The sequence below is a fragment of the Trachypithecus francoisi genome, unplaced genomic scaffold (genome assembly GCF_009764315.1).
Source record: "Trachypithecus francoisi isolate TF-2019V2 unplaced genomic scaffold, Tfra_2.0 Lachesis_group7, whole genome shotgun sequence".
Lineage (NCBI taxonomy): Eukaryota > Metazoa > Chordata > Mammalia > Primates > Cercopithecidae > Trachypithecus > Trachypithecus francoisi.
Genome location: NW_022681472.1, coordinates 23,581,084 through 23,597,519, shown reverse-complemented (window position 1 = coordinate 23,597,519; position 16,436 = coordinate 23,581,084). Strand labels below are relative to the sequence as shown.

Below are 16,436 nucleotides of genomic sequence, written 5' to 3'. Positions count from 1 at the left end.
AATTTACCTCACAAAAGAACATAAAATCTCTGGAGTTTTCTTTAACTATAAATTATTGGAATCCTTTTCAAAGTGGTAAAATCTTCTACTACAAATTTTGGTTATGGCTATACATTTTTTTAATTTAAAATGACAAAATTTGCATCCAAGGCAATATCTTGTGCTTTTTAAAATTAGAAATAATGCTGAGCAAGAAACATCATAAAGCTTTCTGAAAACAAAAAAACAAACAAAAAAAATCCTAAAAAGGGGAACTCCTATGTGTATAACAGTAATTTTCCCAGGACTGTAAAATACTTGATATTCACAAAAATCCTTTAGGTGAGTTGACTGAAGGAATGTTTATTCCTAGTTTAAATGCCAGAAATTGAGGTAAAGGAGGTGGAAGGACAGATCGAGGCCTTTCTGTTCTAACTCCAAGCTCCTTGTACTGCATCTGAAAAAGGGACTCCTGACAGTTTAGTTGTGGAACAAAAGCCCCACAAATGCCCGATTGTACCTGGCTGAAAAGATGCTCAAGGCAACTATGTATCTTGTCCTGTTTATCATGAGAAATGCGAACACTTAGGGGAAGTTCATCACCTAGATATCAAAACAAAAACAAAACCAAAAACAACAATCACTCATCTTATGTTTAACATTCCAAAATATTTTAAATATTAAATGAAATGTAAAAATTAAACACAAGCTCTTATTCCATGCACAGTTCTCATGTTCAGAGACAGTTCCAAAAGATTTAATAGCTCCTGGGATGTTATTACTTCTTCTGAAGGCAGAGTGACCCCTAGAAAGGACACTTGTTAATTATTATTTCAAATTATGTTCCTCCAATGGTTGAAGAGTTGAAATAAACTGAATAATCAAAAATTAAGATTTTCCCTAATTGGATGAAAAGTATTTGTTCTTAACACATACAAGATAACATATTTATAAGATAATTACATCAATCTGTTTCTCTCATTACCCTCAATCCTCATCCACATATAAAGCTAGCTTAGGTGAACCTGCTGTCTTTAATGCTTCAAACTCCACACCTGCCCAACCCCATCAACAATGCCTAATACTTTCAGTATGTTTCCTGTGTACCTATAATCCTTCGTAGAACCATAAAGAGATCATAGAGCATATCTGAAGATTACAATTAGTTTGCTTATTTCATTGCTTTTTAACTCACTCCCTTTAAAATGGGATTGGGAAATAGACTATGAAGCACATAAAATTGAAAAGCAATATGTGTGGCCACAGAGAGTGAATGATAAAAGGTAAAAATAAAAATTCATATGGATCTAAGAAATTAAAACCTTAAAGTTATCTCCTATAGGACTAACATCAAAAAGCCCACAGGCCTTCACCAACGAACACACCTGAGTCCATTTCATCACTGTGGAAATATGAGCTGCACTGGCTGCTGCAGATGCTGGTGAAGGAGGCGATGGAATTCCTATTGCTGTTGCAGTCACTGAAAACAATAAGTTTCATGTTACTGTAAGAGTGCAACTGCCCAGGTGTCCCTGCAATTTCTTATGATATAAACTTATATCAGTTATATTTATTAATATGTTTTAGAGAAAACTATGGGAAAGATAAATTTGTTCAACTCAGTCTATCTTACCTTTTAAAGATGGCATATTTTTGATTCAATTATATTTCAAATTTTCTTGTATCATATAATCTAGTCCCAAATGATTTTTTTAAGGGCAGTTAGTTATAAAACTAGGAGTCACACCAAACTTAAAATTCTTTATAATCTGTTTCATGATATATGCCGGTAATTAGATAACTTGCTAATACAGACAAAATACCATTTTGTGATTTCTGTCCCTTTCTGATAGCTTAAATCATAACTTATTGGTTACACTCTGAGCTTCCTTATAGAGGATAGGAACTTTGTCTGTCTCCACCTCAGAGCTTGTAGCACAGGGAAGTGCTTGATAATGATGAATGCCCAAGGAAAGAAATGTTTAAAATGTTTGTGTGTGAACAGGGACAGATTTCAGAAATAGTGCAGGAGAGAAAATATTTTCTTTCCTCTCAGAAAAAGTAAAAAGGACTTCCTTAACTTTAAATTTACATTTAAAATTTCTGTCTTAGCCTAGAGGGAAACTGTCAGGGTAATTTTAATTATCTGATAACTAGAACTTGAGTTAAGGAAGTATTTTTAGATGTGTAATTTCCCACCGGGAAAAACCCTACAGATTCCTGTTAAAGAGCAGGTTGGGATGCTTAGAAGTGAAAAGTAAATGAAGTGATAAAAGTGGTTAATCTGTCTGATCTATGATTAAATCTCCAGAATAACTCTTATGTGTTCATTAAGATCCTTTTTAGAAACACAGAAATTGGAACGGTAGAGTGGTTAAGAGACAAACTGGGAAGCCAGACCACCTGGTCTCATAGGTAAATGACATCAGCCCTCCGGGCTTCAGCTTCCTGATATGTAAAATGGAGTTCCTATCAGAACCTGCCACCGAGGGTCGCAGTGAGGATTACGTAAAATCTTCCTCTTCCCCCATGTGTTTGGTAAAAGTATATTTTTAATGTTAGCTCCTAGTTTGTAGCTAGTTATATATACTCTGATGAGAACTTTACTATTGAATCAATATCTTTTCATTGCAAAACACTGCATAATAAACGACTGAAGAAGATAGTTTTTGCTTTCAATTAACATAAATGAAAAAGATGTTAAAGTTGTATACACAGCTTATGTGGCTGGTTATGACAATCCTTAGTGAGGTATCAGGTGATACACGAATTCAAGGAATAAAAAGCACTTTCAATTAAGGAAGTTCATGCGAGGAGACATCATTTGAAAGTCTAGTAAGAAGACAAAAACAAGAGTTTGGAGGGAAAGAATTTGGGGTTGAACTGGGTCTCCCAACAAAATTCATGTGGTTGAAAAGTGATCCCTAGTGCCTCAGAATGTGACCTTATTTGGAGATAGGGTCTTTACAAAGGTAATGGAGTTAAAATGAGGTCATTAGGGTGCGACCTTAAGCCGCCCTATAAAATGTCCTTATAAGAAGGGAAAACTTGGACACAAGACACATACGGAGGGAAGAGAATGTGCAGAGACGCAGGGAAAAGATGGCCATTTACACTTCAAGGAGCCAGGCCCGGCACGGATCCTTCCTCCACAGCCTTCAGAAAGAGCCAACACAGCCCACACCTTGATTTCAGATTTTTGACCTCCAGAACTGTGTGATAATAAATTTCTGTTGTTTAAGCTGCCCAGTTTGTAGTAATCTGTTACAGCAGCCCTAGAAAACTAATACAGAAGATATCTAAGAGAGTAAAAAACGCAAGCTTTGTCTCACAGGTAGGCAAGGAACATTAGTCCAATTAGTTTGGAACACAGAAAATGAAAAGAGAGAAAAAAGGGCCAAAAGAACTCCTATTCACTACCCAATAAACCAGTGACAGAAACAGATAGTTGAAAAAAATGTTATTCCCTCAGATTAGACACAATTTTCTTATTTGCTATATATGTTACACAATCCATATATAGAACAACGCTCCCAAATTAGGCTCACACCACCACAGAAAAAATGCTTTTTCCAAGCTATTCATATTAGAAAAGGGAAGGATTTGAAATATTACACTGTCCCATTATGCTTTGTCTGAGGTCGGTAATAACAAGTGATGACTGTGAAAGACCAACTGAAAAAAAAAAAAAAATCAAAAACTTTTTTCAAGATCTTTGTGGAAAATCCAGCATCACGTTTGACTTTCTTGAGTAAATGAGTTTGATGAGCTAGTGAATTACCTGTAAGAGTCTCTGTTGCTGATGGTATCATGACCAGAATCTTCCTGTTCATCTCCTGCTACATTGAAACAGACCCGTTTGCTGTTTCTTTCTCCCTTCTCATTGTCACTGTCTGTTGGTGTTATGCCCTCTGATGTCTTACGTTCTAATTTAGGAGAATATGTTATTGAAGACAGAAGGCTGCAATGTAATATTAAAAAAATAAATGCACATTTTCAAACTGTCTGCTGTAGATAACTACCTTATTTGCTGAACACAATAGGCTTGCAAATATTTCTAGAGTGCTTCAATGTTTCATATCAAGTAAATATTCTATTGCATAAAAAGCATGTCATTCAAAGTTCACTTGTTCTTCACAAAATAAGTCACACAAACAGCATAATTTAGACCAGAAAGCTTCATTGAAATCCAGGTTGTGCCATGCATGACTACAACTAAAACAAAGCTGTGGTAGTTTTATTGGATACTTGTGAAATGGGGATAATGAGAATAACTGGCTTCCATGACTGCTGTGAGAATGAATATTCCTGGTGCATAATGGGTGTTATCTTTAGCCCCTGGCCATTAGCACAACCATCACCACCTTATGGAAATACTGGACAATCGTTAAAGTGCTAGCCAAATATTAAACCCAAACTGTAAATGGGCCTTAATGTCCTCACTGGCTCACATTCAGTATTAAAAACCCACCTACCCCTCTACCTGTGCCTTGGGTTTTGCCCAGGCATTCTCTATTTGGCAGGGAGAATATTGGATTGTCAATCCCTCTCCCTGCTCATACAAACAGGAGCCCTGGCCTTGGGGATTACAAGACAGTAAACAGAGTTACACACAATGTGAGGATGGGGTAATTACAATCTCATCTGCAAGCCAGGATGAAATGTCCCAAATCTGCCCACAGAAAGAGCTCCTCCATTTGGCTCCAGGGTAAAATGCTGCAGTCAGACTGAACTGTGTGAAACCTGCTGAGGACTTTGAGTAGCTGCTGACTCCAACACTAGGCTTGAACGTTTGGCAGTGGCATGTTTCTGTTACAACTAACTCAAAATTAGGCAAAAATGGAATCGAACTTTATTATCAAACAGCACGTTAAAAAATTTGCAAAATGGCCGGGCGCGGTGGCTCACGCCTGTAATCTCAGCACTTTGGGAGGCTGAGATGGGCGGATCACGAGGTCAGGAGATCGAGACCATCCTGGCTAACACGGTGAAACCCCGTCTCTACTAAAAATACAAAAAATTAGCCGGGCGTGGTGGTGGGCGCCTGTAGTCCCAGCTACTCGGGAGGCTGAAGCAGGAGAATGGCGTGAACCCGGGAGGCGGAGCTTGCAGTGACCTGAGATCCCGCCACCGCACTCCAGCCTGGGCGTCTGAGCAAGACTCCATCTCAAAAAAAAAAAAAAAAATTTGCAAAATGAATTAAACCATGTCTAAACAAAGGACCCATATAGGGCTTCTCAAGCCAACAGCCATCTTCACATTTACTAAATACCTGTGATTTTCAGTTCCAATCACTAGCACATATCTTGGTTCTCATTTTTCCATAGCAATGTAATGTTCATTATTTCAAGACTCTGAAGATATCTTATACCTCTTATGCATATTCCATAATGTCAAACCCAATGCTGTGCATTGAATACATACCTGTTAAGTGATTTCACTAAACACATTTATTATACCATGCATTATTCTTGGTGCAGTGGATATAGTAGTTTATAAAATACACAAACGGGCCAGGCGCCATGGCTCATGCCTGTAATCCCAGCACTTTGGGAGGCCGAGGCAGGTGGATCACATGAGGTCAGGAGTTCGAGACCATCCTGGCCAACATGGTGAAACCCTGTCTCTATTAAAAATACAAAAATTAGCTGGGTATAGTGTGGTGGCAGAAGACTGTAGTCCCAGCTACTCGGGAGACTGAGGCAGGAGAATCGCTTGAACCTTGGAGGTAGAGGTTGCAGTGAGCGGAGATCATACCACTGCACTCCAGCCTGGGCAACAGAGCAAGACTCCATCTCAAAAAACAAACAAACAACAACAGCGACAAAAACAAAACACAAAAGCCCCTGCCTTCTTGGAGCTCAAATTCTACTGAGAGAAGACAAGTAGAAACAAGTAAACTTTCTAGTATATCAAATGGCAGCAAATGGTAAGGAGAAAAACAAAGCAGGGAAGGAAGCGTGAAGCTGCCATTTCAAATAGTGCTGCAGTCAGGTCAGGTCTCACAGTGAGGTGAGATTTGAATAATATTTTGACATTTTATAGTTTTTAGACACCAGTGAAAAATTGAAGGAGCCATGTTACACTGCTCGAGGCCCTGTGAACATTTTTAATAGCCAAAAGCTATGGATGATTTTAAACACAGTTTTTCTCTTTGGAAAGATACTTTTATGTCATGTAAGACAGATTGTCTATTTATTCACCCTCTCCACCTAAAAGATTAAAACATTAGACTAACTCCAATTATCCAAGCTCTATGCTGCACAGACAGATGAACTTTGAATACCAAAGAGGAAAAAAAATGCAAGAGTTCTCATTTTGCAAAGAGCCCTCTGAGCTTATGTATCTTTTAAATTAGAAGTCATGGGGCTAAGCATAATTTTTTTCAAAGTTACATGAATTGTATTCAGATATTTGCTTTTCATTTAAAACAGCTGCAATCATGCTTGCATTGACCCTGTGGGAACAAGTGTTAGCCTTACAAACAAATGATAGAAAAACTGTATTTTAAACACCATGTTTTGCATAAAATTTCTAGATTCTGAAAAGCAACAAGACATCAAACCATAATATTTGTGCTTGTAGAAATCCCTTCACTTTCGTTCATATACAATATTAAGTTACCTACTAGAGGTCCATTAATTAAAAGCTTCAGCAGCATGCAATTCCAGGTGAATCTCCTTCTTGTGCCATTGATAAAAAAGATTTTTGTATACAGTATGATGCAATGACCTGTGTGTTTTTAAACATCATCATCATTGCTAACATCTGTTGAGCTTTTATGACAGCCACCATGCTAAGTCTTTAACAGATATCAACTCATTTAATCTCTTAAAAGCACCTTATGAGGTAGGTATTATCATTATTTCCCCATTTTAGAGGCGGGGTAGGCAAAACATATTGTTATATACATAGCCTGTGCAAATTAAGCAGGATTCCCTCTCCCTGCATCTAACTTGCACCCTGTGGAGGGAGTAGGGTGCATCCCGGTGTTTCATAACTCAACTCACAGAAGTACTGTGAGAATGAAATAAGCCAACGTATATAATAGTGTAATCTTGCCTGGCACATAAGCACGTATAAAAAAGCTGGTTTTTATGGTGTGCCCCTCTTTTTGTGTATTTACTAGCAAAATGCTTGGGGAAACCTCAATGCTTACTTGACCACCACCACCAGCATTCCTATCTGTAACCCCCGGGTTACCAACTGTCTAAAAGTGTGGTTTGTTCATCACTCAATCCTGAGGCATCTGGCACCTGCAAAATGAAGTCTGTTCTCATATCCCCTGTGTTTACCAGGCCCCTTTCCTCCCTATGAGAATACACAAATCCTCTATTTTAAAACCCTGTCAAAGGTTTTGGACATTAATTATTTTTCCTTTTACTTATTTCTTGTACCTAAGTGTCATTACCCAGTAAATAGCCCATTAAAGGACAAAAGTCTTTAACTTTCCAAAGTGAAACCAGAATCACAAATCCTTGATTAAATTCATTACATCATCTTACCTCATGCTACTAGACAGTAAATTCATCTCTAATTCTATCTTTGGGTCTGAAGCTAAGTAGGAGGATTTAGTGAAATGCCTATGTGTTAAAGGAAATTTCATTTCGGAGAGGTATTCCCAGGTGACAGAACAATCAGACTTTATCATAAGACAAGCTCAACCTCAGGACCTTTCACAGGGATGAATAACTTCTAGAAAAGCTAACACTGAGGTGTTATCAGGCAATTTATCTTAAAACTTGGCAACACATCTGAGATCTGCTTCTTCACTTGCAAAGACATCTCTGACTAGGAATAATTACTATAGAGTGAGAAAATTGTTCAGATACTAGATTTTTAAATAATGCGTTAACCTCGACTGCATGGCAGCATCTCTGAATATTAAAAGCAATGGGGAATCCAGGCACTTAAAACAACTGTACTGTTGTACATTGATTATATTGCACATTAAGTTGTGTGGAACCTATTAATACTTAGAATTAGGCCGGGCACGGTGGCTCAACCCTGTAATCCCAGCACTTTGGGAGGCCGAGACGAGCGGATCACGAGGTCAGGAGACCGAGACCATCCTGGCTAACACAGTGAAACCCCGTCTCTGCTAAAAAACACAAAAAAATAGCCGGGCAAGGTGGCGGGCGCCTGTAGTCCCAGCTGCTCGGGAAGTTGAGGCAGGAGAATCGCGTGAACCCGGGAGGCGGAGTTTGCAGTGAGCCGAGATCCGGCCAGTGCACTTCAGCCTGGGGGGCACAGCGAGACTCCGTCTCAAAAAAAAAAAAAAAAAAAAAAAAAAAACTTAGAATTAAATTATGTGGTGTACCAAAAGAAGACCAAGGTGGTTTCTCCAATCATTTGCTCACTTTTTGCCACTTTTCTAATAAAGATGCTCAGTTGGGTAAAGGTTTTTAGAATAACAGGGTGGGGAAAACTTCAGTGAAAAGTAATCATTTTAAGTAGTTTTAGTTAATAAAAATAACTAGTCTGCAACTAGTGCCTTACATATAAACATTTTAAGCCAAGTAAAAGGAGCTCCTTGCGTTTACATATTTTTCCTGAAAATATTTCTACATCACCTGAACCTTTAAAAAAAATTCAATAAATTAACAAAGACAAAGCCTGGAGGATTGCCAGGCAGTGCTAGATCGTCAATGCATTAAAGATTAGTCCCTGAGCAGTGCCAGCTGAGGCACATTAATAATCTTGCCACTGACAAGACTCATCCCAAAATGGCAATAACAACTCTTGGAACTAAAAGTATGAGATTGGTCCAGATGTTTTCTTAAAAATCCCTTTGAGGCCTAGAAGCTATGATTCAATGCCACTATTTATTGCCTTATTAATAAAAATTCTATACACTTCATAAATACCTCTGGGAGACAACAACTGGTTTTTAAAATATATTATGCAACAAAATCTCATTTATTAAATGAAGTAAAATATCATATCCTAAAATATAAACTTCTGTCACAAGGATTCCAACACAATTCAAAAATGTCATGCAATTGCCTAAAAAATACTTTCCTTTTCTCTTAGCAATCTTGAACTGTTTAATTCATCTGTAAATAGGAAGAGCCACAGTATAATACACAAAACTGGTATATTAGAAATAAAGAAACAAAATCTTAATTCTAAATCACTCATAAAACTTCAGAAAATTAGCAAAGTAAATACTAAATATTGAGGATCATTTTTAAAATATAATGCATCTAATATGATATTGATCTCTAAATTTCAAAAATGTGTAAAATGAGAGATCATGTAAATTATGACTTCATCAGTATAATGTCTAATTACAACAAAGGCTTGGAATAAGGTCTAAATATTTTGTGCCAAAGCTGAATTATCCATGAAGTACAGGACGATAGATGTGTGTGTGAAGTCAAGAGTTCACATCTGTAGCCATTTAAATCAACAACTTCACGAAGAGAGTACAATAAAAGACGACAACAATATTTCTATTATTTTCAGAATCTGCCAATTGGGGATATATTCAATAATTTCCATCCCTTGAATGGATGAGCAAGCATTATATTAGGCAGTGTGCTGATTACTTTCTGTATTAATTTGTATAACTTTCATCACCACAAACTTGTAATTCATTATTATTACTCATTCACTTCTGTACATGAGAAACTGAGCTACTTCAAACCCCACACTGTTCTGACTATACAGAGCTGTCTGGACTAGATGTGAAGCATCGTCCTATACCATGATGTGACAAAGCATCCTCGCAAGCTCAGGCGATTCTTCTACCATCAAATTCTTAAATAAGAATTAGAACTGATTTATTTGGAAAAGTGCTCATTAACTGCCTCCACCTTCTCTTGGTTAAAAATACTGGCACAGATATTTGGGTTATTGCTTAGCAGGCCATGAATTCAATCAGAACAGAAAAAGGTATTTGTCCCAGAGATACATAACTTTGCATTTACTCATTTAACAAGTATGTTAAGCATTTATTATACTTTATGTCTTTTATAAATTTCTATTGAGCGCATATTCACCAAAATTTGTACCCTGAATTACAAAGAGTACAAGGAAATCCTCATACAAAACTGGTATGCTTTCAAATATATTTTTCAAGGTAATATTTTTACACTGAGACTCACTTAGCATCCTTGTATAAGATAGAATTTTGTCATTCTCTTCCCTGGTATTAAATGCTTACTTAAAATACATACCTATATGCATTTTTTCCATTAAAAAACATTTTTAAAGTTTTGGAATGAAGAGGATCTATATAATCAACACCAATCTCCTAAATTTCCAATAACTAAAGAGAGAATTATTGAATTTTTCTAAGTCACATTTTTACAGCTATTTAATTTGGCAAATTTAAAAGTGTAGTACAAAACACTTACTCGTCTATTTGACAAACACACATCTCCACCTCTTTCAGTGCAGTCTGAAGTTTACCCAGCAGTTTCTGATAGATGTCTTGGGTTTCTAAGTCTTCTTCTTTCAACAGATACCTGAGACCATGGCCATCCTGCTGTCCCAGAGACAGACCTGAAGGGGCCGCCATGGTTGTGATGGTGTGCTGAATGTACACCATAGGGCTCAGTTTCCCTGAGGAATTAAAGTCATTCCTTAGTAATGTGTATCACCTTTAACTTATGATAACAATCCAATCCAATTAATTTTTATTTTTTAATTGACAGATACAATTATATGTATTACATGTACAACCTGATGTTTTGATGTATATATGCATAATGCAATGACTAAATCTAGGTAATTAACATATGTATTACTTCATGTAGTTATCATGTTGGTGCTGAGAACACTGTATACCCACTCTCTTAGGATTTATCAAGAATACAATATATTAACCATACTCGCCATGTTATACAATAGATCTCTTGAACTTATTCCTCTTATCTGATTGAAATTTTATATCCTTTGGCCTGCATCTTCTCAATCCCCCACCCAATCACCCCAGGTCCTGGTAATCACCATTCTACTCTCTACTTCTATGAGATCAACTTTTTTAGATTCCTCATATAAATGAGATCATATAGTATTTGTCTTTCTGTGTCTGGCTTATTTCACTTTAACATAATGTCTTCCAGGTTCATCTATGTTGTCACAAATGACAGGATTTACTTCTTTTTATGGCTAAATAGTATTCCATTGTTTATATACCCCATTTTTTTATCCAGTCAAGTTAAATTTGAGATTCCATAAAATAAAATGCTGATCCAATGCTGAATTTAATTCAGAAATTAGAGCCTGTGGGGAGTTGTAATTAAAAACTAGAAGACAGTTTGATCCCTTGTCCCACTGTGATGGTACAGAATGGCATAGTGCATTGCTGCAGATGTTCCTCAGGTATTGTCCTCAAAGTTTCAGGGCCATTTCAGATCAGCAGCTTTCACAGCAGGATGAGCTGTGCCTATCATATGCATAAGGAAAGCAAGAGCAATCATCCTTCTTAGAAGAAAAATAACAAAAATGCCTAACTCCATTTTCATTCAGTATACACTTAGGCATAATTATCCAAGTGATTACAGTAAGAAATCCTTCCTTTATAAAAGTTCATGCTTGTTTGCACACCAGTTATCTATTGAATTTCAGGGCTGCACGAACAGCTATGATTGCCTAAATTACTTTTTATGATTTGGTAAAGTTGTAAAAGCTAGTATACCTTGCTCCGAAGATTTGTTTTCTTTATCATGAGAATTATGCTTCCTACTATCCAACTGAACACCAAATGCACTTCCCAAAGAGGTTGATGTTTTGGGATAAGACACTTCCATCACATTGACATGGCAGTTGGTAGGGCAGAAATCACTGCTGTGCAGTGGGGAGATTTTAGATTTGGCTTGTTTAAAAGTAGGCCAGGCTCTATTCTTCAGTACACGAGAAAACTGCAAATTAAAGAAAACACAAAAAGCAGTTGAACACACAGTAATAACTCAGGCAAGTTTTTTTCACTTGCATCATTCACGACAAAATCAAAGGCAAATTAAATCATGTCAACTGGAATGAGTGAAATAAATTACATGTTGTTAGAAATTACATTATTATTTCAAAACTCAAGCATTCTTAATAAAGCCAAGCAACATAAGCAGCAAATGCATATGATTCCTTTGAAACTGCGATTGCAACTTAGGTGTTCAAAGAAATGAATTTCTGTGGCCAGCATAATATACTTGGACTCAAATCCACAGGCTCCCAGCAGCTGAAAGAGCCTGACAGAGCAAGTGGCATCCCAGGACACCAGGAGAGAATGGAGAGCTTCCAAACAAGGCAAAATGGCAAAACAGGGTAGCTGCCGAGTTAAGGGTGGAAGAAGATGGGATGTCCCAAACACAAGCATAAAGCTAATACAAAGCACCAGTCTGTGTACAGGTCAGACAGTAAGGTGTGGCGGCTGAGGCCCAGAATGGCAGGACAAATCTGTTTCCCATGCCTCCTGCTAATCACTGAGTCAGGATCAAACTGAAGACTAGTGTGCACTCTGCCTTTATGCTTTGAGAATAAAGTGATACATGATTTCTATGACTTCCAAGGTAGCCACTCCACTGCTTCAAACCTTGCCGTGGGTTTCCATTCAAATCCATCTACTCCTCACCAAGGTCTCTAAAGCAGCCCAAGTCAGATGCCCACCTAGCTTCTCTATCTCAGGTTTTCTTCCCCTTGCTCCCTCAGCTCTTTCTGGCCCTCACTTGGTTTGTCTCACACACTATCTACTCACTCTGAGCCTTTCTACAAGCTGTTCAGTGGGCCTAGAATGTTCTTCTTCCTGCATTGCCAAACTGTTCCCTTTGCAACTTCAAGTTCTATCAAATCATCAAGAGGCCTTCCCTGACTCCTAGTCTAGGTTCAATTTCCCTGACTACTGCTAAGTTCCAGTACACTGTAACCTTCCTATTATACAGGTATAAATAATTATCTTATTTCTAGCTCCCCTAGCAGATGGTAAACCCCATGAGGGTAATACGTAGGTCTGTTCTGTGTACTATCAGTAAGAGTATGGTAGAGTTAGACTGAATTGTAGTCTCAAAAGCAAAGGATTGAGAGTCACTATCTACCTGTGTATTTGTTATAGCTGTCATAATAACTGATATGATGTTAGGCAAGTCAGTGAATTTTTTGCATTCTTTATAAAATAATGGACATGGATTAAATAATGTCTATATTATCTTCTCCCTTGAAAACTATAACCATGATCCTATCTATTTATCTACTAGTAGAGTAATAATTTTGGCATGGATAAGAATAAAAATTAAGACTGTGGTCACTGTCTAACTTTTCTAGATTCAATTCCAGAATATCAAAATTCACATTTCATAAATAAAGCTCACCATTAGAACAGGGACTGTCTTATATGTATATGTGTACATTATGTATATATGTGATATATACACACACACATTATACACACACACATGTACAATGTGTGTATTAAACTATGTCTTCAAATCGCATGTCAGAAGCTATGTAGCTCAGCCATGTGCCAGTGCACAGTAGAAATCTAATTGGAACTGAATTGAAATGCAGGAAATTATTAACAAAATGATGAGCAAATTTAATAATAATGGATAGTGAACATTTATCCTAAACTTTTTTTAAAGAAAGGAATTGAGAGAACTCCTGACCTATCCCATCACTTTACTAATAAAGAAACGGTGACTTAGAGGCTCATGTGGGACATAGAATTTAAGGCTAGATGCAAAAACCTTTTTCAGTCAAAAGTTCTTTTCCACTGTTGTTGCAGGATAAAAGTCTCACAAGGCACCCATGGCACAAACAAAGGCACAGAAATCAATTTTATTGGGTAATAGCATCCACCATAATAGGAAGTTATGCTTCTCTTGCCTTCTTCCATTTTAAACGATTATCCATCCATTCAAAAGCAAGAAGAGAGGCATCTATTCCAGACTCTGTGCTCAATGCTGGAGATATAGCCCTTGCCCTCCTGGAGTTCACAGTCTAGTAGACAACACAGAAAAAACAATGCAATACTATTGCTATATGCAGCAATTGTTTATTGCAATTATTAGGTTGTAGCAAAAGTGATTGCGGTTTTTGCCATTAAAAGTAATGGCAATGTGCCATATATATAATACACGTGCCATATATATAATACAGTAATGCATTGCTTAACAATGTGGATGCATTCTGAAAAATGCACCATTAGGTGCATCTATCTGAACATAGAAAAAGTAGAGTCAAAATATAGTATTATAATATTATGGGACCACCATTTATATATATATGATCTGTCATTGACTGAAATATTATGAAGAACATGATTGTATATATGCAATCATATAATACACGTAAAGGCCAAATAATTAGAAATTTTGTTACAAGCTGAAAAGGAAGTGAACGGGGTGATGTCACGAAGTGTTAATGGAGTGATCAGGGAGAGCTAGCAGAAGATTCCCTTGCTAGGGGGACTGGCTTTCCAACTTGTAGCTCAATACAAATGCTGTGAATACAGAATGTCCCCCTGCCCGTATGTAGGAAGGGCTGTGTACTATGTCTAAAGGTGCCTGAACTGTTCCAAAGGGTAAGAGTCAGACAGAGGCCCTCTCTGCTAAGATCAGTTCTTGAGAAGGAAGGTCCTCAGGAATGCAGTGCTGTCTTCCATCCTGGGATATTCCTAAGACAGGAGGAGGCAGCAGGAGGAACCCCATAGTCGCAGGTACTGGAAATGTGCTGCTTACACTGTGAAGATCAAAACTGTGCTCCCAGACAGCATGCCATGCTGTGAAACTGTAAGACCTTTCTGAAACTCGAACCTAAAATAAGGAAGTTACAGTTCATGGATTGACGGTGGTTCGTGCATGAGAACATGCTGATTGTGCAAATGGCCCTGTAAACATCAACCTGCCTATCTTTTTAGCAACATCAAAGGAAATACTGAACTCATTAATCTGCTTTGGAGAAACTCCCAGGGAAAGGTTAAAAAAAAAAAAAAAGCATTTTCCCCAAATAAAAACTGCAATTTTGCAATAAAGAAATGCACAGGGTGGGTGTGGAGAGAGGTGCATTAGGAGGGACAGGACTTTAGATATACTATGGATACTACAAGCCCAAACTTACTGCCACCTTTATTCATTTATCCAACCATGACTTCTGGAAGGCTCTTTGTGCATCAGGCACTGGCCTCAGCATGTCGGGGAACATCAGTAAACAAAACAAAGATTCCTGCCTTCCGGGAGGTTACATTCTAGTGAGAGGAGAGGTCAACAGCAAATACGGTAAGCAGAGTCAAAATATAGTAATTATGTAATGTTGATAGATAGTAAATGTAACTGAAAACAAAATTGAGCAGCATAAGAGGGTTCGAAGTTTCAGAGGTGAACTGAAGAACGGATTACCAATTGTAACCAGAATGATCAGAACGGGCCTTACTGAAGCTGACATTTAAGCAGTCCGGAAGGAGGGGGAAGTTAGAAATGTGAGCATCTGGAAAGGGGTCATTTCTAGCAGAGGGAACAGCCAGTGCAAAGCCACAGGACTGGTGTATCCAAGGAGCATCAAGAAAACCAGTGTGACCAGAGCAGCAGTGAGAGGGAGGCAGAGGAGGCAGGATTGGAGAAGCAATGCAGGGAGGGAGGGCACAGATGCTGAAGGCCATTGAAAGGACTTGGCTTTGACCATGAGTGAAGGGTATAGACACTCAGGACAACTGTGAGTTGGCCAGGAGCAACGAGGAGACCACTTACAGAAGAGAGATGGCAGTGGCTCACCCAAGGCCACCAGCAGTAGAGGTAGGGAGGAAAGGCTACATGGTTGAAGGTAAAGCCACAAGAATGGTATGAGAGAAAGGGAAGTGAAGAGTGTATTCAAGGTTTTAGGCTGAGCAATGGGAAGGATGGGCATAAGCCCGAGAAAGAGAAGGCAGCAAAGAAAAGGCAAACTGCAGGGGCACTGGGGTGGGGCAGGGAAGGGTCAAGAGCTGATTTGGAACATGTGAAGCGTGAGATATTGATTAAACCCAGTTGCAGAGGTCAAACGGGCCGGGACCCTGAATGAGATCGCCAGGGGATTGAGAATGGAGAGAGAGAAAGAGAAGACAAGAGTCCTGAGCCCTGGAGTTTTACGAAGGAAAGGGGAGGGAAGAAAAGGAGGACCAGCTAGGATACCACAAAGGAGTCCCCACAAGAAAGGACAAAAACTAGGCATATGTGGGGTCACAGAGAACTGCCAAGTAGAGGTTTACGGTCAACTGCATCAGATCCCACTAAGACAAGGAATGCTATCAGGACAGTCAATAGACTTTTGGCAAAATACAGACATTTCAGTTACATAGAGGGGAGTAGAGGCCCACTGGAGTGTGCTGAGGGTAATGAAGGTGAGACAGCAGGTATAGACAGCCTTTTCCAGGACAGAGATCAAAGAAAGGGAACAGTATGGAGTAGGGGAGGGCTATTTCTTTTTAATGTAGGTGATATAAAGCATATTTCTACACTGACAGGAATTAACAATTTCCGGAGATA

General features: G+C 38.2%; 1 protein-coding gene across 2 annotated transcripts in view; it reads right to left on the bottom strand.

Moving 5' to 3' along the window:
* PREX2 (phosphatidylinositol-3,4,5-trisphosphate dependent Rac exchange factor 2) overlaps positions 1-16,436 on the bottom strand; it is a 296,781-nt gene that overhangs the window by 132,072 nt on the left and 148,273 nt on the right. The window contains exons 24-28 of one of the 2 annotated variants that reach the window (XM_033202634.1): positions 11,627-11,849; positions 10,341-10,548; positions 3,761-3,940; positions 1,365-1,459; positions 500-582 (exon numbers count right to left, since the gene is read on the bottom strand). In XM_033202634.1, the coding sequence (XP_033058525.1) occupies positions 500-582; positions 1,365-1,459; positions 3,761-3,940; positions 10,341-10,548; positions 11,627-11,849 (789 nt within the window). Of the gene's footprint in view, positions 1-499; positions 583-1,364; positions 1,460-3,760; positions 3,941-10,340; positions 10,549-11,626; positions 11,850-14,415; positions 14,733-16,436 lie in introns of those variants that run through there. The other variant, XM_033202635.1, reaches the window with a different exon arrangement.